Raw genomic sequence first — 21,971 nt, forward strand, 5'->3', positions numbered from 1 at the left:
GATTCCTCATTCGACATGATGTCAACGTCTCTTTTTTCTTCTCTGTAGCCCTTGACTGTGGATCCCAAACTGTGTGTCAAGGAGCTCACGGCACAAACTCACTGAGCAAACCCTCTGGGCTTATTGAAGTATTTGCGAGATAAGCATTGCCATCTGCTGGACAAAACTAGGAAGTACTAGTCCAAGATATTTTAGTTTCAACGTTAGACTATGCACTGTTACAGGTCATATGTGCATGCTGCCACACAGGGTAATTTTAGTATTTTTGGTAGAGACAGGGTTTCACCATGTTGGCCAGGCTGGTCTCAAACTCCTGAGCTCGTGATCTGCCCGCCTCAGCCTCCGAAAGAACATTTTTTCATGTTTGTTGGCCACTTGCAGGTCTTCTTTTGAAGTGTCTGTTCACATTCTTTTCTTATTTTTTAATTGGGTTTTTTGTTCTTGCTTGTTGAGTTGTTTAAGTTCCTTGTAGATTCTGAACATTAGAGCTTTTCCAGATGCATAGTTTGCAGATATTTCTCCCACTCTATAGGCTGTTTACTGTTTGCTAGTTTCTTTTGCTCTGCAGAAGCTGTTTAGTTTAAGGAGGTCCCCTTTGTCAATTTTTGGTTTTGGTTGCAATTGCCTTTGGTGTGTTCACCATGAAATCTTTTCCAGGCTGTATGTCTAGAGTGGTATTTCCTAAGTTATCTTCCAGGATTTCTATAGTTCTAGGACTTACATTTAAATCTTTAGTCCATGTCGAGTTATTTTACATACATGGTGAAAGGCGGGGCTTCAGTTTCATTCTTCCGCACATGGCTAGCAGTTATCGCAGCAGCATTTGTTGATTTTGTTGAAGTTAGATGGTTGTAGGTGTGAAGCTTTCTTTCTGACTTCTCTGTTCTGTTCCACTGATGTAAGTGTCTATTTTTGTACCAGTACCATTCTGTTTTGATCACTATAGCCTTGTATTATAGTTTGAAGTCTGGCAATGTGATGCCTCTGGCTTTGTTCTTTTTGCTTATGATAGTTTTGGCTATTTGGGCTCTTTTTAAATTCCAAATAACTTTTAGATTAGATTTTTCTAATTTTGTGAAAAATGATGTTGGTATTGATAGGGATAGTGTTGCATCTATAAATTACTTTTGGAAGTATGGCCATTTTAGCTCTATTGTATCTTCTAACTCATGAGCATAAATTATTTTTCCATGTATGTGTGTTGTCCCTGATTTTTTTCAGGCATGTTTTGTAGATTCTCTGTTTCCACACAAAATTCAAGCAGAATCACTCATTTATTACTCCACATCATGGAGGAAAAATGAAATAACATTAATTCTCTACTGGGTAATACAAGAAAATTCTAAACTCAGTAGGTTTTTGGGAAATAGAACTCTCTGTTGAAATATTACTACAGAGCAATAAATTACTGAGGAAATAATCATTAATATAATCTTTTCTTATTAAATAAAGAATTATCCTTCAGGACACGGAAAGAAACCCTGGAGGTCCGAAGTCTAACATGATTGTTTTACTGACTATATCATTTGGAAGAAAGAGGTCATCATTCAAAAAGTACTCAATTTTCCAAACAAAAGCAGAAGAAAGAAAATGTTGACATATCTTGTTTAGTTAGCCAGAACTTTAATTGCAAGAATTCCATCCGATAGCACCAATAAAAAATAACATAATATGTTAGGAATAACCGCTGATAAAATTGTTGACAAAAGGAATCAAGGCAGTGAACGAGCTACTGGGTCCCTGGTGTCATTATGATCTGCTGGAGGCCTCTGGACATACACGGTAGGTCGTGGGCAGGTGGCCAACCAAAAGAGCGAGTTTGATTGAGACCCTGCTCACAGGGGCTTTTTGGTGTCATCTTTAACTTTCAAAAAGGACACAAATGTTGGTTTAAGAGATGAATGAGAACCTGGATCACTTTTCCAGGGCAATCTTTCCCTAGGCACTCCACGTCTCAGAGCCCCCTGCACTAAGGGACCTGTTTTTCCCTTGAGCCCCAACCCTGGCACATGCAGCTTGGACCATCCTCTTTCTTCCTTTGTCACATCACAGAGTCAGCCCAGGCCCTGCACCTGACCAGGGGATGGAGTGCAGGGGCCTGCAGGACCGAAGCTGGTAGTGATAGGCCTGCTCCCTCACTCAAGGCCCTCTCTACCCTCTGATGACAGGGCCTAAAACATGGAAGGCGTGGGGGGAGCCCATCCAAAGAGAGGGCTCTGTATTCCTCTGTCCTTGGCCTTGGGTGGGCCTGCAGGGAAGCATCCCTCCTTCCCCTTCTTCCTCAGCCTCTCCTCACACTGGGAGCAGCACCCATAGCTCTGAAGGTGACAGTCCCTGTTCCACCTTATTCATTCCTGGTCTAGGCCAGTGGTGCCCATGGAACCCCAGTAGCAGCTCAGCCCCCCTGTGTCTGAGTCCACTCTGCTCCCGGCAGGGCCATCAGTTGGCTCAGGATCTAGGGTTTGCAGGAGAGTGATGGCAGGGGAGCTGCCTTAAGGTCTGGACTCAAACCCCATGGGCCCATGGGACTGACTTTTTAAAAAACCTTTTCATGAGCAGCCTCTACTCTTTGCCTTCCGCCTTAATTCCTGGAATCCAAGCCACTTTCTGTGGGAGGGCAGCTCTGCACCCCCTCCTTTTCAGTTAGGTATACCAAGGCTCTCCCAGCCCCCTCCTCCTGGGATTACACCCATATCTGTAGGGACCAGCCCTACAGGGCCTGTGGGTTTTTCTCTTGGTGTGCGGAGATGAGAGATCGTAGAAATAAAGACACAAGACAAGGAGAAAAAGAAGACAGCTGGGCCCAGGGGACGACTACCACCAAGATGCGGAGGCCAGTAGTGGCCCCGAATGCCTGGCCGTGCCATTATTTATTGTGTACAAGGCAAGAGGGCAGGGTAAGGAGTGTGAGTCGTCTCCAATGATGGGTAAGGTCACGCGAGTCACGTGTCCACCAGACAAGGGGCCCTTCCCTATTTGGTAGCTGAGGTGGAGAGAGAGAGAGGACAGCTTACATCATTATTTCTTCTATGTATTTCTTGGACTTTAACACTTTCACTAATTCTGCTACTGCTATCTAGAAGGCGGAGCCAGGTGTACAGGGTGGACCATGAAAGCGGACTAGGAGCATGACCCTGAAGCGCAGCATCACAGGGAGACATTTAGGCCTCCGGATGGCTGCGGGCGAGCTTGACTGATGTTTGGCCTTCCACAAGAGGTGGTGGAGCAGAGTGTTCTCTAACTCCCCCAGGGAAAGGGAGACTCCCTTTCCTGGTCTGCTAAGTAACAGGTGCCTTCCCAGGCACTGGCGCTACCACTAGACCAAGGTCTGCTAAGTAACGGGTGCCTTCCCAGGCACTGGCGTTACCACTAGACCAAGGTCTGCTAAGTAACAGGTGCCTTCCCAGGCACTGGCATTACCGCTAGACCAAGGAGCTGTCTACCGGCCCTGTCCGGGCGTGACAGAGGGCTCACACTCTTGTCTTCTGGTCACTTCTCACCATGTCCCTTCAGCTCCTATCTCTGTTTGCCCTGGTTTTTCCTAGGTTATAATTGTAGAACAGAGATTATTATAACATTGGAAAAAAGAGTCATGCTACAAACTAATGATTTATAATATTCATATATAATCATGTCTATATTCTATGTCTAATACAACTATTCTTATTTTAAGTATTTTCTTTATTATACTGGAACAGCTTCTGCCTTCAGTCTCTTGCCTCGGCACCTGGGTCACTTGCCGCCCACACATCTCTCTCTCAGCCTCAGAGATGAAATCCCCCTTCCCTTGTCACACCTCATGTAAAGCTACCACGATGCACCTAACCCAATTAAGAGGACTGCCCATGTCTGAATTCCTGCTGCCTGCAGGCCACACACCCTTCCCAAGTAGGCACCTGCTCTGAATCAGGCCTGAACTTGCTAAGCCCTCTCAAGCTCAACAGACCCTGAGCCTTGGTATGGCACCACCCCGCCTTTCCCTCTGGCCTCTGATGGTGAGAATCCATCAGAACTCAGGGCAGAGCTGCCCAGGTCATTTCCAACAAGCAACACAGGGTCTCATTCACCTGTCTCATGTCAGGATGAGAAGGTCCCAGCCATGCGGAGGGGCGGGACTTGGGGAATTCTCCATCCCCGTCCTCCCTCCTCACCCACCTGCCCCTTGCTCTACTCCCAATTCTGCCCCATACCTGTCACTCCAAAGCACTCTACTCAGCAGCCAGGGAGGATGAAGCAGGGGAGGATGAGGAGGAGGCTCCCGGGACTGAGGGTGGTGGCCATGGCTGTGGGTTGGGCTGTGCCTGGAGCACATGAGGAGGCACATGAGGAGGAGGCAGCAAAGGATGAGGGTCGTGGCCGTGGCCCTGAGTTGGGCTGCGCCTGAGGACACGGTGGGTGGTGCTGAAATGGAAACACAAGAGTGACAACACTTGTCCAGGCCTCAAATCTGAGGAGATGCCTCCTCAGCTCCTGCTGACCCAGGTCATCCTGGAAGGCAGAGGTTTTGTGCCCTCCTGCTATGGGGCAGCCCCTGGGACAGTTCCTGGGGTAGGAAGGGAGGGGGTGTTCCTGTCCTCAGGGAGCTCACACAGCTGCTGAGGGAAGCAAGGTGACAGCACAGCCCACCCTCCTGCTGTGGTGGAAGAGAAGGTCAGGGAGGGGAGGGTCTCTGGGCTGGCCTTGGAGGAGGTTTTGATGGATTTCCAGAAATAGACCAGAGAGAGGAAAGGAAAAGTGATTCTCAAGAGGGAACACTAAGGAGAAAAGTCTGAAAACTGACACCCGCAGCTTCGAGGTTGGTGAGAAATCCACAGTGCGGGGAGCAGAAGCAAGTGCAGTGAGAAAGAGGAGTCAGGAGGGAGAAGGGAGAGGAGGATGGGAGAGCACAGGCACACCAGCACCCCCAGGAGGAGCGCCCCATGAGGGGGTCATTTTAACATAAACGTGTACACTGGGATGACTGAAGCTGAACTCAATAACTAGTTTCTCGAGATCACCATTTCTGATCTCATTCCAGATCCCCGTTTCTTTCTGCTGTTACCTCCTGCACTTGGCTCCAGGGTGCTGTCCGTGCCCGTCAAGAAGTCCTTAAGCCATTTTGTGCAGTCTCCCATTGAGATGTAATGGAAGGACATGGTCACATCCTTGTCATTCTGCCACTTTTCTTTCATCTTTCTGGCTCCAGGATGAACCATTGTCCACATTCTGTTCTCTGAGTCAAAGAGGAGGAAGACCTGTCCGTCGAAACCGAACTGCCAAGATCCACTGCTGTGTCCTTCAGCTTTCTGCTCACAAGACACTCGGGCCTGCAGGGTGAGGGGTTCTGCCTCCATCAGAGAGAGATCAGCTCTGGTCTTGACACATGTTGAGCCCCCATCCTGTCTGCCTTACAATTTCCTGGTCTTACTCTCTCTGCCACATCCTGGCCTTGCCTCTAGACCTCTTAAGGGGTGATAGGACCTTCCTATTTGTATTTTTACATGAAAACTATAAATGCCTCTAACCTACCACTGTATCTGCTCCCTCCTGTCCTGGGCCATCTGAAACTTACTCCTGGGTGTGTAATTCTCCAGCTCAATGTCAAGCAGCTGCTGGGTGAGCGTGTCCACCACTTCTCTCAGTACTGGGGTCTGTGCTTTCCAGGACTTTGTGACATTTAGTTTCTTCCCCAGGTGACTGACGGGTGTGACTGTCTTGTTGCCACAGTCATAGTGAAGAAAAGTCTTTTTATCCACCTGGCCTTCAACCGCACACCACCGTGGTCCAGGTCTGAACTTAGGGATGATAGTGATGTCATAGCAAAGAGAGTGAGGGTCTGTAGAGAAAGGCAGGTGAGGGGTGGGTGGGGAGAAAAATACCCCTAGGTACCCCTCCTCCACACCGTGACAATAAGAGGATGCCTCTGGAGGGCTGGGCTGGTCCAGCAAAGAGTGCCCCCTCCAGAACTGTGGTGTCCACAAGATTAAGCCAAGTGCTCCCCACTTCCATGATGACAAGGAGGAGGAGGAGGAGGAGGAGGTCTCTGCCTGTTGAGAAACCACATGTCCCCAGACATGTCCCACTGCCCCTCTGTCCACATCGGTCAACACATGAGAGGTGCCAGGACTGCTAGAGGAGGAGGGGCCTGGATGGCAGAGGATCTTCAGCAGCAGCCCATGTGGACTGCAGGAGGTAGGAGAGGGTGTGGGGGCTGCCCCTGAGGGTGCTGGTGCATGGTGGGATGGACTGAGGATGGAAACCAGTTGGATAAAGAAGAGTTAATTGTCATGGTCACAGGATTTAACATGTTGGCAAAGCCCCTGCTGATGGTGCTCATCTGCTATGAGGATACCTTCCTGAAACCTTGGACAAAGAGATGGTCCATGCAGCAAGAAATAGAAAATCTGAAAATCTAAGGCAGGTATTAGAGGGAGGGATCACAGGCTCAGAGAAGGGCCCATGCTGGAGTGCTCTGAGTGTGAAAATCCAGAACAATTTCCATCCGCTGTGCTCATGGGAAGCCTGGAGGACTCCTGCTTACCTGATATATAAAGAAGGCCCCATAAGAAGACACCAGAATGGGATGAAGCAGAGGGATGCCTATTGCTGAAGGCCATGGATGGGTGTAGGAGATGCTGTTCCTGAAATAGGCTCCCAGTAGTAACAGGATGAAAAATCCTGAAATAACAGATTCCAGGTGGAGGTGTCAACTGTCAGGAGCAAGGAGGGTTCAATGATGGAAATGATTAGAGAAGTTGCAATGCCAGCTGGTGACCTCAGCCATACAAAGCTTTGCCCATGGCTCATAGAACAAAGGGGTCCAAGATCCAGAAGAGATGGAAACCCAATCTGAATACTGCTGGATTTAAATAATCACAACAAACAGCGATAAAACAAATGATGGACGACCAGGAGGCTGAAAGCAGCCAGTCCATCAAGAACAAGGCTGCCTTGCCCAATTTACAGAATTAAGCCACTTCTCAGAGCCTGAACTCATAACTGGAAGAAGACACCAGTTTCCAGTGAGGAAGGACCCTTTAACTCTGCAGCAAGTGCAATGATTTTTTGTGGGCTTCTCCAAACATATTTATGGCCACTAGAGTTTGCTGTGAAGGGCAATTTTGTAAATATATAAAGGTGTGCAGTGAATATATTCTCCATTCCAACTACTCAACTCTGCTGTTGAAGCTCAAAAGCAGCCATAGACAATCCATGAATGATGAGCGAGGCTGGACCTGCCTTAGGTGCCCAGTGACCCAAGACCCCCTAAGGTCCTAGAGGTACATGTGGTTACAATGTCTAATCGGAGAATCACAACATAGATTCCGTGTGAATGTTCAGAGACAAGGCAATGCCACTCACAGGAAGGAAATCTCAACATTAAAAAGTGTCTCCTGTAGAGTTCTGGGCCTTGGCAGAGATGGGGCCTTTAGCCATGGAAGGGCCGTGACCATGCAGCCTCAGAGCTGCCCATTACAGGTGGGCTCCTCACCCTCTAGGTCATTAGGAAGGTGGGCACAGCAGAGAGAAGACGCAGGTGGTTCTCCTGGGATGGGCAGAAGCAGGGTCACCGGGAACTAAGAAGTTGCACAAGCAGTTGGCCCCGATCCCCAGGACACAACATGGCTGCACCCCTCACCCTCAGATCACACCTCAGGTTTCAGGGAAGGTCGCTGATGGCCCTGGTGGACCATAGATGCCACTCAGCAGCAAAGGAGGGGAGAGTAGACCCTGAACCATGGGACCCTCACTCCCATCACATCCACACCACCCAGAAGCCACAGGCAGAGTAGGACCACCTTCTACTCTCCAACTGACACCTGAGACACCACTTGGAGATGACACCCTAGAGGATGGGACACTATTCACTGGGACACTGTAATCCCTTCATCTAGGGTCAGTAAACTGGGACAGGGTCCGAATCTGGTCCCCCTTCATTTGCAGGTTGCCATTGCCTGCTGTTGTTCTACAAAGGGACTGGACTGGACACAGAGAACAGAACCCAAGTCCTGCAAAGATCACAGGGCATCCTTCCTCCCTTTCTAGAAAGGTTTTGCTGATCCCTGTCTACACAGTAACTATTCTCTATGACGCTGGCTCCCCACTAGGAAGAAAAGGCAGGTCTGGGCCCCAAGGGCAGAAGTGGGTGCCTCTATTCACCAGAGTTCCCAGGGTCTCTTGGAGGGAATGGTGCTTCACATGCCCTCTGCACAGGTTCTGTGGGGAGCTTGGGGTGTGTTTGCTGGGGTGTGTCCTCAGGCCAGAGGGAGAAGGTGCCACGTGGTGCAGGAGGTAATGAGGGCCCCTTCATGGATGGGGAGACCTCTGGGGTGACCAGCTGGGTTGAGGTGGGGAGTAAGAGGATGTGACCTGGGTGGTGGCAGCGGATGGTGAGGGGAGGGTGGGAAGTGTCTGCTGAGCCCCTGGGTGCAGATGAGTGTCTACAGGAAAGTGCAGGGAAAAATTCCAGGGCATGCATCCCTGGGTGTCCCGAGCTGCGCGCCCCGGCCATAGCAAATAATAATTAATGATTAAACGCCCGAGCTCTATTCCTTTCCACCTTCTACCTCCTCCCTAGATTTGTTGTTTCTCTTTTGTATCAATACCTCATAATAGATGGCGCTCTTCCTGCTTCCTCTTCACTCCCCCCCCCCACCCCCCCGCGGCCACAAAAATTGTTACTTTGTAGCACAGGCACCATCCCGTGCCCGGGAAAATTACCAACTGACAGCGCAGGTGCAACATGACGTTCGACCAGAGAAACCAATACCTACTTGGTCACGCCCTCTGCCAAGAGATCATCTCCGCCTCTGGCCCAACCCCTTCCTCTCCAAGTGTATATAAGGCACTGCATTACCGCCATTAAACGAGACTTGATCAGAGCACTGTCTTGTCTCCATTTCTAGTGTCTCTTGTCCCCCAAATTCCCACTCCCTCCTCCAGGGCCTGCTTCGACGATCCCGTGGGCCGGGATACGTGGCGCCCGAACAGGGACCTGGAAACGAGGGACTCCATGAGGAAGAGGACGCCAAAGGACGGTCGACCGCTAACAAAGACAAAAGGAGTCAAACTCTTCCGATCGCCACGGGAACCTGCCGCGTCAGGATCGAAGGTAAGTGACGCGTCCGAAATGGGACAAGAATTAAGCCAACATCAAATATATGTAGGACAATTAAAAGAGGCTTTAAAGATACGAGGAGTAAAGGTTAAAGGTAATGATTTGTTTAAATTTTTTGATTTTGTAAAAGATACTTGCCCTTGGTTCCCACAGGAAGGAACTGATATTAAAAGATGGCGTAGAGTAGGGGATTGTTTGCAGGACTATTATAATACTTTTGGGCCAGAAAAAATTCCTGTAACCGCCTTCTCTTATTGGAACCTCATTAGAGATTTAATAGATAAGAAGGAGGCCAATCCGCAAGTCATGGCTGCGGTCGCTCAGACAGAGCATATTTTAAAGGTTAGCTCCCGCTCTAACCTCGCAAAGCCTCCGCAAGATACGGAGGAGGATCTCATTTCCCTCGAAAGTGATCATGAGGAAATTAAGTCTCCTTCTGTAACAGATGAAGAAATACCACACGAAAACAAACCAAAAAAATACCCAATTTTACAGATGCTTCAAAAGGAGGAGGAAATTAATAAGCCTAATCAATCGGACATAAATTGGGATGATTTAGAGGAAGAGGCGGCTAAATATCACAACCCTGATTTGCCTCCCTTTACTTCATACCCACCCCCATATAATAAGACACATAATGAGGCTTCTGCGCCCATTGTTATGGCAGCAATAGATCCCAAAGAAGAATTAAAGCAAAAGATTGCTCAACTAGAAGAACAGATTAAACTTGAAGAGTTACATCAATCATTGATAATTAGGCTCCAAAAGCTAAAAACAGGAAATGAAAAAATACCCAACTCAGACGCTATGGAGGGTTCCCTGCGCCCACTTCAGCGGCCTGGACAACATGTTCCAAGAGGGGGGTTAGTTGCTAGCCGACATAGAGAAGACTCCTCCCCCAAAGACGTTTTTCCGGTCACGGAAACCATAGATGAACAGGGACAGGCTTGGAGGCATCATACTGGATTTGATTTTACTATTATAAAAGAGTTAAAGACTGCTGCCTCTCAGTATGGGGCTACTGCTCCATATACTCTTGCTATAGTGGAATCTGTAGCTGAGAATTGGCTCACTCCTACAGACTGGAATACCTTAGTCAGGGCAGTTCTTTCTGGGGGAGACCACTTAATTTGGAAGTCAGAGTTCTTTGAAAATTGTAGAGATACAGCTAAAAGAAATCAACAGGCAGGAAACGGTTGGGATTTTGATATGTTAACTGGTTCAGGTAATTATGCAGACACTCGGGCCCAAATGCAATATGACCCTGGACTGTTCTCACAAATCCAGGCTGCTGCTACAAAGGCCTGGAGAAAACTTCCCGTTAAAGGAGATCCAGGGGCCTCGCTCACAGCGGTTAAACAAGGACCCGATGAGCCATTTTCAGACTTTGTGCATAGACTTATGACCACGGCAGGTAGAATCTTTGGAAATGCAGAAACGGGTGTAGATTATGTTAAACAGTTAGCTTATGAAAATGCTAACCCCGCCTGCCAAGCGGCAATCAGACCTTATCGAAAGAAAACAGATTTAACAGGATACATTCGCCTTTGTTCAGATATTGGGCCCTCATATCAACAAGGCCTAGCAATGGCCGCCACTTTTAGCGGCCAAACAGTGAGAGACTTCCTCATTAACAAAGGTAGAGATAAAGAGGGATGTTTTAGATGCGGTAAAAGGGGACACTTTGCAAAAGATTGCTGTGAAAACCAAAATAGGAGTCCAGAAGCAAAAATCCCAGGCCTTTGCCCAAGGTGTAAAAGAGGAAGGCACTGGGCAAACGAATGTAAATCTAAAACTGACAGTCAAGGAAATCCTTTACCCCCCAGGCAGGGAAACGGGATGAGGGGCCAGCCCCAGGCCCCGAAACAAGCATATGGGGCAGTCAGCTTTGTTCCAGCCAGCAACAGCAATCCATTTCAAAACTTAGTAGAGCAACCCCAGGAAGTGCAGGATTGGACCTCAGTTCCACCTCCCACACAATACTAACACCTGAAATGGGACCGCAAACCTTAAATACCGGAATATATGGACCCTTACCACCTAACACTTTTGGGCTACTTTTGGGAAGAAGTAGTGTCACCATGAGAGGCTTACAAGTCCTCCCTGGAGTTATTGATAATGATTATGAAGGAGAAATTAAAATTATGGCCAGAGCTATTGATAGTATTATTACTGTCCCTCAAGGAGTTAGAATAGCTCAGTTACTCCTGCTACCTTTGGTTAAAACAGATAATAATATCCAGTACTCTAATAGAAATATAAAAGGTTTCGGATCATTAGATATATATTGGGTGCAACCAATTACAAATCAAAAACCCTCTCTAACCTTATGGTTAGACGGGAAGGCATTCACTGGACTAATAGACACAGGGGCTGATGTAACGATCATTAAACAGGAAGATTGGCCCTCTCATTGGCCTACTACAGAAACTTTAACTCACTTGAGAGGAATTGGACAAAGCAGTAATCCTAAACAAAGTTCTAAATATCTAACATGGACAGATAAAGAAAACAATTCAGGCCTCATTAAGCCATTTGTCATTCCTCACCTACCTGTTAACCTTTGGGGGCGAGATCTGCTCTCTCAAATGAAAATTATAATGTGTAGTCCAAATGATATAGTTACTGCACAAATGTTAACTCAAGGATACACCCCTGGTAAAGGTCTTGGAAAAGGAGACAACGGTATCCCACAGCCTATACAGGTTTCAGGACAACTTGATAAAAAGGGGTTTGGAAATTTTTAGCTCAGGCCACTGACATACCTGCACCCCAAAGGTGCGCTGACCCCATTACTTGAAAGTCAGATGAGCCCGTTTGGGTTGATCAGTGGCCTTTACTCAATGATAAACTAAATGCTGCCCAACAGTTAGTGCAGGAACAACTAGCAGCAGGGCATATTGTGGAAAGTAATTCCCCTTGGAATACACCTATTTTTGTTATTAAAAAGAAGTCTGGTAAATGGAGACTCTTACAAGATTTAAGAGCAGTAAATATCACTATGATCCTTATGGGTGCCTTACAACCAGGATTGCCTTCACCAGTTGCGATTCCTCAAAAATATTTTAAAATCGTTATTGACCTTAAAGATTGCTTTTTTACAATTCCCCTTCACCCTGCTGACCAAAAAAGATTTGCCTTTAGTCTTCCATCCACAAAATTTAAACAACCAATGAAGCGCTATCAATGGAAAGTCTTACCTCAGGGTATGGCTAATAGTCCTACCTTGTGTCAAAAATATGTAGCTGCTGCTATAGAGCCAGTCAGAAAAACATGGGCACAGATGTATATTATACATTATATGGATGATATTTTAATAGCAGGAGAAATTGGCAAACAAGTCTTACAGTGTTTTGCCCAACTCAAACAAGAGTTAACAGCAGCCGGACTACAGATAGCCCCAGAAAAAGTACAATTACAAGATCCATACACTTATCTTGGTTTCCAAATTAATGGACCCAAAATCATTAATCAAAAGGCCGTTATACGTCGTGATCATTTAAAAACTTTAAATGATTTCCAAAAATTACTGGGAGACATAAATTGGCTTCGGCCGTACTTAAAGCTCACCACAGGAGAGTTAAAACCTCTTTTCGATATATTAAAAGGAGACTCTAATCCAAAATCCCCCACGTCCATTACTAAAGAAGCATTAATAACACTCCAACAGGTAGAACATGCCATTGCAACACAATTTGTTACCAGTATTGATTATTCTCAGCCATTAATATTCATTATTTTTAACACAACAATAACCCCTACTGGCTTATTCTGGCAAAATAATCCCATTATGTGGGTGTACCTGCCCTCCTCCCCCAAAAAGGTTTTGTTGCCTTATTATGATGCAATAGCTGATCTAATTATCTTGGGAAGAGAAAACAGTAGAAAATACTTTGGAATAGAACCCTCTACTATTATACAGCCCTACACTCAATCACGCATCCATTGGCTGTTACAAAATACGGAAGCCTGGCCAATTGCTTGCGCTTCTTATACTGGCGTGATTGACAACCATTACCCACCTAACAAACTCATTCAATTTTGCAAACTTCATGCGTTTGTATTTCCCCATATTACCAGTAAAGAACCTCTCAATGACGCATTACTAATTTTCACTGATGGATCTTCCACAGGACTTGCCGCTTACACCTACAATAATATAATCGTTAAATTCCAGACCGCTTATACATCAGCTCAGCTGGTCGAATTGCAAGCTATAATTGCAGCACTATCAGCTTTTCCTTGTCAGCCACTTAACATTTATACAGACAGCGCCTACCTGGCTCATTCAATACCCCTCTTAGAGACCGTGTCTCAAATTAAACATATTTCAGACACAGCTAACCTATTTTTACAATGTCAACAACTTATTCGAAAAAGGACCACTCCCTTTTTTCTTGGGCATATTAGAGCACATTCAGGATTACCGGGACCTTTAACTCAAGGTAACGCAACAGCCGACACGGCAACAAAAACCATAGCCACAGTCACTACAGACAATTTGCAACAAGCGCAAAAAGCACATGCCTTACATCATTTAAACGCCCAAACCTTAAGACTTATGTTTAAACTTACCAGAGAACAAGCTCGACAAATAGTTAAACAATGCGCCAACTGCATAACATATTTACCTGTTCCCCATCTAGGAGTTAACCCCCGAGGACTCATCCCCAACGAAATTTGGCAAATGGACGTTACTCACCACTTAGAATTCGGTCAACTAAAATATATCCATGTATGCATAGACACCTATAGTGGATTCATCAGTGCAACTCTCCAAACAGGAGAGGCCACCAAACATGTCATAGCTCATTTATTACACTGCTTTTCCATCTTAGGAATACCCAAACAAATCAAAACAGACAATGGCCCCGGTTATACAGCCAAAGCCTTCTTACAATTTTGTAATACCCTACAAATTAAACATACCACAGGCATTCCCTATAATCCCCAAGGACAAGGTATAGTAGAAAGAGCTCATCTGTCATTAAAAACTGTTATCACAAAATTAAAAGGGGGGAGCTGGTACCCCGTGAAGGGTACCCCCAGAAACATACTCAATCATGCCCTGTTTATCCTTAATTTTTAAAATTTGGACAGTCATGGAAAATCGGCTGCCGACCATTTCTGGCATCCTGAATCTCAAAAACAGTTTGCAATGGTAAAATGGAAAGATCCACTTGATAGTTCATGGCATGGCCCCGATCCAGTTTTAATTTGGGGAAGAGGCTCAGTATGCATCTTCTCACAAAAAAATGATGCAGCCAGATGGCTGCCTGAAAGATTGGTAAGACAAATAAATCATAACCATTGTCAGTCCAGGGAAGATAAATCTCCCTGAGAAGTTCTTTCCTTCTTGTTTTTCAGAAAATGAAGCCTAACATGAGATTCCTTTGGGGAATAATCGCTCTATATAACATAGTGACAGTCTATGCAGGTTTTGGTGACCCTCGTAAGGCAAGAGAATTATTACGAAAACAATACGGCCAGCCTTGTGACTGCAGAGGGGGACAAATATCTGAACCTCCGTCAGACAGAATCACCCAGGTGACCTGCACGGGCAAGACAGCTTACCTAATGCCAAACCAGTTATGGAAATGTAAGTCTACCCCAAGAGATACCTCACCTAGCGGGCCGCTCCTAGAATGCCCTTGTAGCTCTTTCCAATCTTCTGTACATAGTTCCTGTTATACATCCTATCAACAATGCAAATCAGGCAATAGAACATATTATACGGCCACGTTACTAAAAACACAAACTGGAGGTACCAATAGTGTACAAGTATTAGGATCCACTAATAAACTTGTACAATCGCCTTGTAACGGCCAAAAAGGAAAGCCTGTTTGTTGGAGCACTACCGCCCCCATTCACATTTCTGATGGAGGAGGCCCATTAGATATTACAAGAATTAAAACCGTCCAGAAAAAATTAGAAGAAATTCATAAAGCTCTATATCCGGAACTTCAATATCACCCCTTAGCCTTGCCTGAGCTTAGAGATAATTTTAGGCTCGATGCCCAAACCTTCGATATCCTCAATGCTACTTACAATTTACTTCAAATGTCCAATACAAGTCTGGCCCATGATTGTTGGCTTTGCCTTAAGATGGGCCCCCCTATTCCTCTAGCTATACCTAACCTTTCACTGTCCTTTGTCAATTACTCAAATGAATCCTTAGTAAATAATTCCTGTCCTATTACCCCCCCCCCCCTTAGTTCAACCGATGACGTTTTCTAATTCCTCTTGCCTCTTTTCACCATCATATAATAACACTAAAGAAATTGATTTAGGCTATGTTGTGTTTGACAACTGTACCTCCATAATCAATGCCACCAACCCTTTGTGTGCTGTAAATGGCTCAGTTTTCGTTTGTGGAAACAACATGGCATATACATATCTACCTACACATTGGACAGGGCTTTGTGTTCTGGCCACTCTTCTCCCCGACATTGATATCATCCCTGGAGATGAACCTATCCCCATCCCCGCTATTGAACATTTTATTTATAGACCGAAACGAGCCGTACAATTTATTCCCTTGTTGGCTGGACTAGGAATCACCACTGCTTTTACTACAGGAGCCACAGGCCTAGGAGTCTCACTAACCCAATATACCAAATTATCCAATCAATTAATTTCAGATGTACAGACCTTATCCAGTACTATACAAGATTTACAAGATCAAGTAGATTCATTAGCAGAAGTAGTTCTCCAGAATAGAAGAGGTCTAGATTTGTTAACGGCAGAACAGGGAGGGATCTGTTTGGCTTTACAGGAAAAGTGCTGTATTTACGCCAACAAATCCGGAATCGTCAGAGATAAGATAAAAACGTTACAAGAAGAACTAGAAAAGCGCAGAAAAGGCCTGGCCGCCAATCCCTTGTGGACTGGACTCGATGGACTTCTCCCCTATCTCCTGCCATTTCTTGGTCCTTTACTTACTCTTCTACTCTTCCTCACTCTCGGGCCTATAATCCTTAATAAGCTTATGGCATTTGTCAGACAACAAATCGAGGCCTTCCAGGCCAAACCTATACAGGTCCATTATCATCGCCTTGAGATGACTGAAAATGGTGAGTCTTATTTACCTTAATAAGACCACCTCCCCTGTGTGCTGAACTGGACAGTCAATGACGGGTAAGAGGACACTATCCCCATCGGAGCCTAAGACAGGAGGGCCGCCCTTGCTGCTGCCTTATCCCATGACGGGCCTAGAAGATGGGGATGAGTTGACCCAACCTAAGACAGGCGCAGTTCCCGAGGGGTCATTTCTTATCATAAAATAATAAAAAGGGGGACCTGTCCGGAGCTGCGTGCCCCGGCCATAGCAAATAATAATTAATGATTAAACGCCCGAGCTCTATTCCTTTCCACCTTCTACCTCCTCCCTAGATTTGTTGTTTCTCTTTTGTATCAATACCTCATAATAGATGGCGCTCTTCCTGCTTCTTCTTCACTTGTTCCCCCCCCCCCAGCCGCGAAAATTGTTACTTTGTAGCACAGGCACCATCCCGTGCCCGGGAAAATTACCAACTGATAGCGCAGGTGCAACATGACATTGGACCAGAGAAACCAATACCTACTTGGTCACGCCCTCTGCCATGAGATCATCTCCGCCTCTGGCCCAACCCCTTCCTCTCCAAGTGTATATAAGGCACTGCATTACCGCCATTAAACGAGACTTGATCAGAGCACTATCTTGTCTCCATTTCTCCTGTCTCTTGTCCCCCAAATTCCCACTCCCTCCTCCAGGGCCTGCTTCCACGATCCCGCGGGCCGGGATACCTGGGGGTGCTGGAGGTTTTGTGTGGTGGAGAGCGGGTGAGAGCAGAGCGGGCTGGTGGCCGGTGGGGGTGCCTGTGATTGTGTCCCTGTGGAACACCTATTAACCCTGTCCTGACCCCAGCTCGAGTTCCGGGGGCTCTGGTTTCTCCTTCCCGAGGGCGGGTGGGACTGCCAGGCTGCACTAGGGATCCCCGCCCCACCTCGCCCTCTGCAGCCCTCTGGCCCCTCCACTCTCCGGGGCGGGAAAAGGATTCCAGCCTCCTCTCTGACCGGCTCCTCCCCTCCGAGGATAAGTAGCCTCCGGGAGCGGATCCGGCGGGAAGGAAACGCGAAGGGGAACTGAGTGGGGGCGCAGTCCGGGGAGATCGCACGGGTCCTTCCAGAAACCTCCCCTGCTCTGAAGCCCGCAGCCCACAGCCCCCTACATTTGGCCCCCGCCCCGCTTGGACTCCATCCCGGAGCTCACCGGCCCGCCCCGTTCGGCACCAGACGGACAGCAGGAACAGAAGCGGGAGGCGTAGAAGGAACGCGGGGCTGGCGGCCGCTGCCATTGGGAAATTGGATCGCAGAGGACTGCAGACTCGGAGCCCAGCCCTTGGATCACCTGGCGGCTCTCAGGCTGTCTGAAGGCAGCGTTAAAGACACTCGCCCGTCTAATAAGCGTTCTGACCCGCCCCTCGGAGGAAACACGCCCCATCGTCGCGTGTCTAGCCAATCAGGTGTCGCTCAGCCAAGTCGCTCCACTAAGCCTACGCCACTTCCTACTGCAGCACTTGCGCTCTTACCCCTGCGCCGGCCAGTCAGACTCAGGTCTGCCAGTCCGGGACCAGTCCCGTCAAAGGCTTCTTTCCATGACACCCTCATGTAATCGTCACTTCATTTTGTATTAACCCAATGTGGATACCGATGCACAGAAAGGTGAAGAAAACGCACAGAAGTGTTCAGCCGCGACAGGGTCTCCCTGTCCTCGCCTGGACCTGCGACACCCGCTTTCCCTCTCCCTGCGTTGCAGAATGCCCCCCTCCCCGTCCTATGCGCAGACCCAAGCTCAGTCCCATCCCCGCGGCCCCATCCCAAATCCCGAGTGGACGTCGTTATAGCCTGGGCTAGGTTGGTTTGTTTGGTTGGTTTTTCTTTCTTTTCTTTTCTTTTCTTTTCTTTTCTTTTCTTTTCTTTTTTTTCTTCGTGACAGTCTCACTCTGCCGCCCAAGCTGGAGTGCAGCGGCGCGATCTCGGTTCACTGCAACCTCCGCCTCGCGAATTCAAACGATTCTCCTGCTTCAGCCTTGCAAGTAGCTGGGACCACAGGCGCGCGCCACCAAGCCCGGTTAAGTTTTGTATTTTAGTGGAGACGGGGTTTCACTGTGTTGCCCAGGCTGGTTTTGGACTCCTGGGCTCATGTGATCAGCCCGACTCCGCCTCTCAAAGTGCTGGGATTACAGCCACCGCGCCTGGCCCAGGTCTAGATTATGTTACAGAAGCACCAGGTTTTCAGAGGCTTCAAAGGACGTATTGTACACTAAACAATTGGTTAAGATAGTAAATTTTATGTTCTACGTTTTTACCAAACTTAAACAGCTTTAAAAATTATCTTAAAAGTGAATGTCTTGCTGGGATCTGCCCAATGCGGGTTGGCAAAAAGACTCTGCTCATTAAAATCGAGGACAGCATTGAAAACCTTGTCTCTAAAATCACAACCTGTGAGACACCTTGCTGATTTAGAAAGCACATCAGAGAGATGGGCCCTCAGCTCCCCCTTAGAACAGCGCCCCACCAGGTGTGGGGATGGCCCAGGAGACTCAGCAGAGCAGCTTCAAGTGAAAGCTCCCCATGGCTCCCAACTGCCAGCGCTTGCTTTGGGCCTGTTCCCCCTGGGCAAGGACCAGCCATCCTTCAAAGCTGGGCACAAATACCCCCTCCGAGGTGTGTCCCTCATCTTCTCACAAGAAAGAACACCCTCCTGCTCCCTGAGGCCTGGATCCACAGTGACGGAGTGTATCCGGATCTCCCCGTGTGACAATTGCTCACACATTTCTTTGCATCTCTGCTAGAAGCATGAAGTCTTTGAGAATATACTAGATTCGTTTACAACTTTTGAGGGAAAAAAGCCCTAGTGGCCCACTGTTGCTCAATCGGAATGTGATCAATTGTGTTTCCCTTGGAAGCAGGAGGTGAAGGAAGGGTCTGTGCATGCCTGGGGCTCACTATGCAGCACACCCATCTGTGGTCAACCACACTCAAATCCATGGCTGCACCCACACCTCTGCTCAGTGCCTGGCTGGTCCCTGCAGCCATCCTCAAAAAGAAACCCCAATTGTATCCTTGTCTTAATCATCATGAGGGCATCTGGAAGTGGTGGTAGAAGCCAGAGAGAGGTGAGGGCCCAGTGGCCCCTGGCAGCTGGAGAGGGCTTAGCTTAGGGTGACGACTGGACAGAGCCCCTGAGTGCCACTCTGCCCCCAGCCACTCAGGCAACATTCTCCTTTCCCCTTCTCTCTCAGCCTCTTCTCACCCTGGGAGCTGCACCCACAGTTCTGAATGGGCCTGTCCCTGCCCCACCCCATCCACTCCTGGTCCAGTTCAGCAGTGACCTTGGAACTGCAGGAGCAGCTCTGCACCCCTGTCTCTGAGTCAGCTCTGCTCCAGGCAGGGCCAAGATCTGGAGTGTGGAGGAGGCCGGATGGCAGGGGCATTGTCCTAGGATTAAGCTGTATTCTCAGAGGGTTCCCAAAGACCTGTCCTCCTACTGGTAGAGAGTCTCTTCAGTCAGCCTCTGCCTTAAAGGCTGTGACCCAGGCACCGTTCCTGGGAATTAACTCCAGCATTTTCCCCTGAGTAGTCACAGTCCTTGGCAGTCTCTCCTTCCTGGGCTACACCCAGTTCCTTTGCTCTTCTCCAGTAGATGGAATCTCCTTCTCCTTGACACACAGCATCTGGAGCCACCAATCTGCTGCCTCATTCAAATGTCAGGACCGCACATGTCTGAGCTCCTGCCGTCAGCACACCAAGCACCGTGGGGTTTCCTTATGACCAGAGACACAGTCTGAAACAGACCTGAATTTGCTGAACCCTCTAGAACTCGACAGGACCTCAGCCTTGGTAAGGTTCTGTGCGCTCCTCTCAGGGCGCCCGCTGTCCCCGAGCTCCGGGCCTGACTCCTGGCTGTCGGAGATCGCGCAGTGCCCCGCTGCCGGACGATGCCCCTCGGCTTCCAGGTCCAGAGCCTCGGGACGAAACTGTTTTAGGAAGACCCAGAAGGACTTGCCGGTGGCGGAAAAGGGACAGGCGGTACCTGAGGCAGGAGGAGCCAGGAAATGCGGGGCCTGGTGGGGTGAAGAGCATGAGATTCCTCCTTCATCCTCGCGGGGACTTTGCCACCGGCTCAGTGTGGAGACGTCACCGTCCCGCTCGGATCCGTGGGGGCTCCGACAGTGTGGCCCCTGTGAGGACTCCCCCATCCTCCTTGCCCTGGGGCTGCTGCAGGAGGGCGCCCGGGACGCACTAGGTCCTGAGTGTCCAGGGTCGGGCAGGGGCTTCCCGTGGTCGCCTCCCCGACCTCGCTGCTCGCGGTCCAGGGCTGCTGGTTTCTCCACTGGGCTGGGGGGCCCTAGTATGACGTCGTGAGGCGGAGAAAACCTTAGGATGGGTGGAAAAGAAGGATTGGAGGGAGGGCGGGAGAAAGGGAGAGGAAGGAAGCAGGTAGGGCTGGAGAGTAATGAGAAACCTCCACCACGAAAATGGAGAGAGGGTAACACGCGCACAGTCCCCACACTCCACCGACTCTCTTTCTCCTGCTCTCTGTCCTGTAAGGAACACAGGCCCCAACCACTCCACCCTCACCATATTTTGGGTCAGCCACTTCAACCGGATGAGGCGTCCCCTTGTGGGTGCGATTGGCATTTCCCTGAGGGCTGTGAACACTGAACACCTTTTCCTGGGCTCACTGCCATTTGCATTCTTCTTCTGATGCCAGTGGGCAAGGGGAGGTCCCCAAACGCAAGTGGGACCTCCACTCCAGCCAGTGTCCAGACCGTTGACACTGCCGGGGAAATGAATTCAAGAACCAGTAGGAAATAGAGAAAGGACAGAGATTTATTGTAAAAGGAAAAGTACACACTCAAGTAAAGGGAGTGCGGGAGGACCCAAGAGACAGGCAGGTGCAAGGGGGTTTGGGGCTGCCACGTTTCTCGGTTTCTTTAACCAAGGAATGGAATATTCATGAAAATTCCTGGAAGAAGGTTGAGATTTCTCAGAACTGTGGTGCCCGCATTTTTACACCAAATATAAGTGTTCTCAGAACTGCTCGGGAGCTGGCTGGTGTGTGTTTAATCAGCATGTAATGAGGTCCTGGGTGAAATCTGGGTCAAATTCAGGGCCACGTTGGGTCCACTCACTCTTAGCCAGCTTTATCCACACGCTGTTTTTCAGCATCTTATCAGCCCAGAGCCTCTGTAGATATTTCAACAGATTTCTTGTGCTAGTCACCTGAAACTGCTCCCTAAAATTTTCTACTTTTGTGACCACCGTGTAGTATACCTGTCTTACTTTGGAGAAATGTCTATTCAAATTCATTGCATATATTTAAATTGGGTCATTTCACTTTATAATGTTGAGTTGCAACATTATATATTATATATATAATATATATAATTGCAATTATATTGCATTGCAATATTATATATTCAGAATACCAGTTCCTTACCGATATATGATTTTTATTTTATTTTTAAAAATTTGTTTATTTTTAATTTTTAAATAATTTTTTAAAATTATACTTTAAGTTCTAGGGTACATGTGCACAACGTGCAGGTCTGTTACATAAGTATACATGTGCCATGTTTGTTTGCTGCACCCATCAACTCATCATTTACATTAGGTATTTCTCCTAATGCTATCCCTCCCCCAGCCCCTCACCCCACAACAGGCCCCAGTGTGTGATGGTCCCCGCCCTGTGTTCATGTGTCCTCGTTGTTCAACTCCCACCTACGAGTGAGAACATGCAGTGTTTGGTTTTCTGTCCTTTGACAGTTTGCTTAGAATGATCATTTCCAGCTTCATCCATGTCCGTGCATCCTTTTTTTATGGCTGT

The 21,971-nt window shown here is 47.9% G+C and overlaps 2 protein-coding genes across 2 annotated transcripts in view; both read right to left on the reverse strand.

The window, feature by feature from the left end:
• Positions 1–17,536, reverse strand: part of LOC105489022 (retinoic acid early transcript 1E) — a 43,456-nt gene extending 25,920 nt beyond the window's left edge. Inside the window, exon 1 of the mRNA XM_071096598.1 lies at positions 17,349–17,536. Within this exon, the coding sequence (XP_070952699.1) occupies positions 17,349–17,433 (85 nt within the window). The 5' untranslated portion in view covers positions 17,434–17,536. The remainder of the gene's footprint in view (positions 1–17,348) is intronic.
• LOC105489163 (UL16-binding protein 6-like) lies at positions 4,948–6,596 on the reverse strand. Its single transcript, XM_071096049.1, has 3 exons — positions 6,521–6,596; positions 5,552–6,205; positions 4,948–5,323 (listed from the first exon to the last, which is right to left on the reverse strand). Exons 1-3 carry the CDS (start codon positions 6,594–6,596, stop codon positions 4,980–4,982), a joined length of 1,074 nt encoding a protein of 357 aa, XP_070952150.1. The 3' UTR covers positions 4,948–4,979.
• Positions 17,537–21,971: the final 4,435 nt, after the last annotated feature.

Source organism: Macaca nemestrina, chromosome 5 (assembly GCF_043159975.1).
Source record: "Macaca nemestrina isolate mMacNem1 chromosome 5, mMacNem.hap1, whole genome shotgun sequence".
NCBI classification, from domain to species: Eukaryota; Metazoa; Chordata; class Mammalia; order Primates; family Cercopithecidae; genus Macaca; species Macaca nemestrina.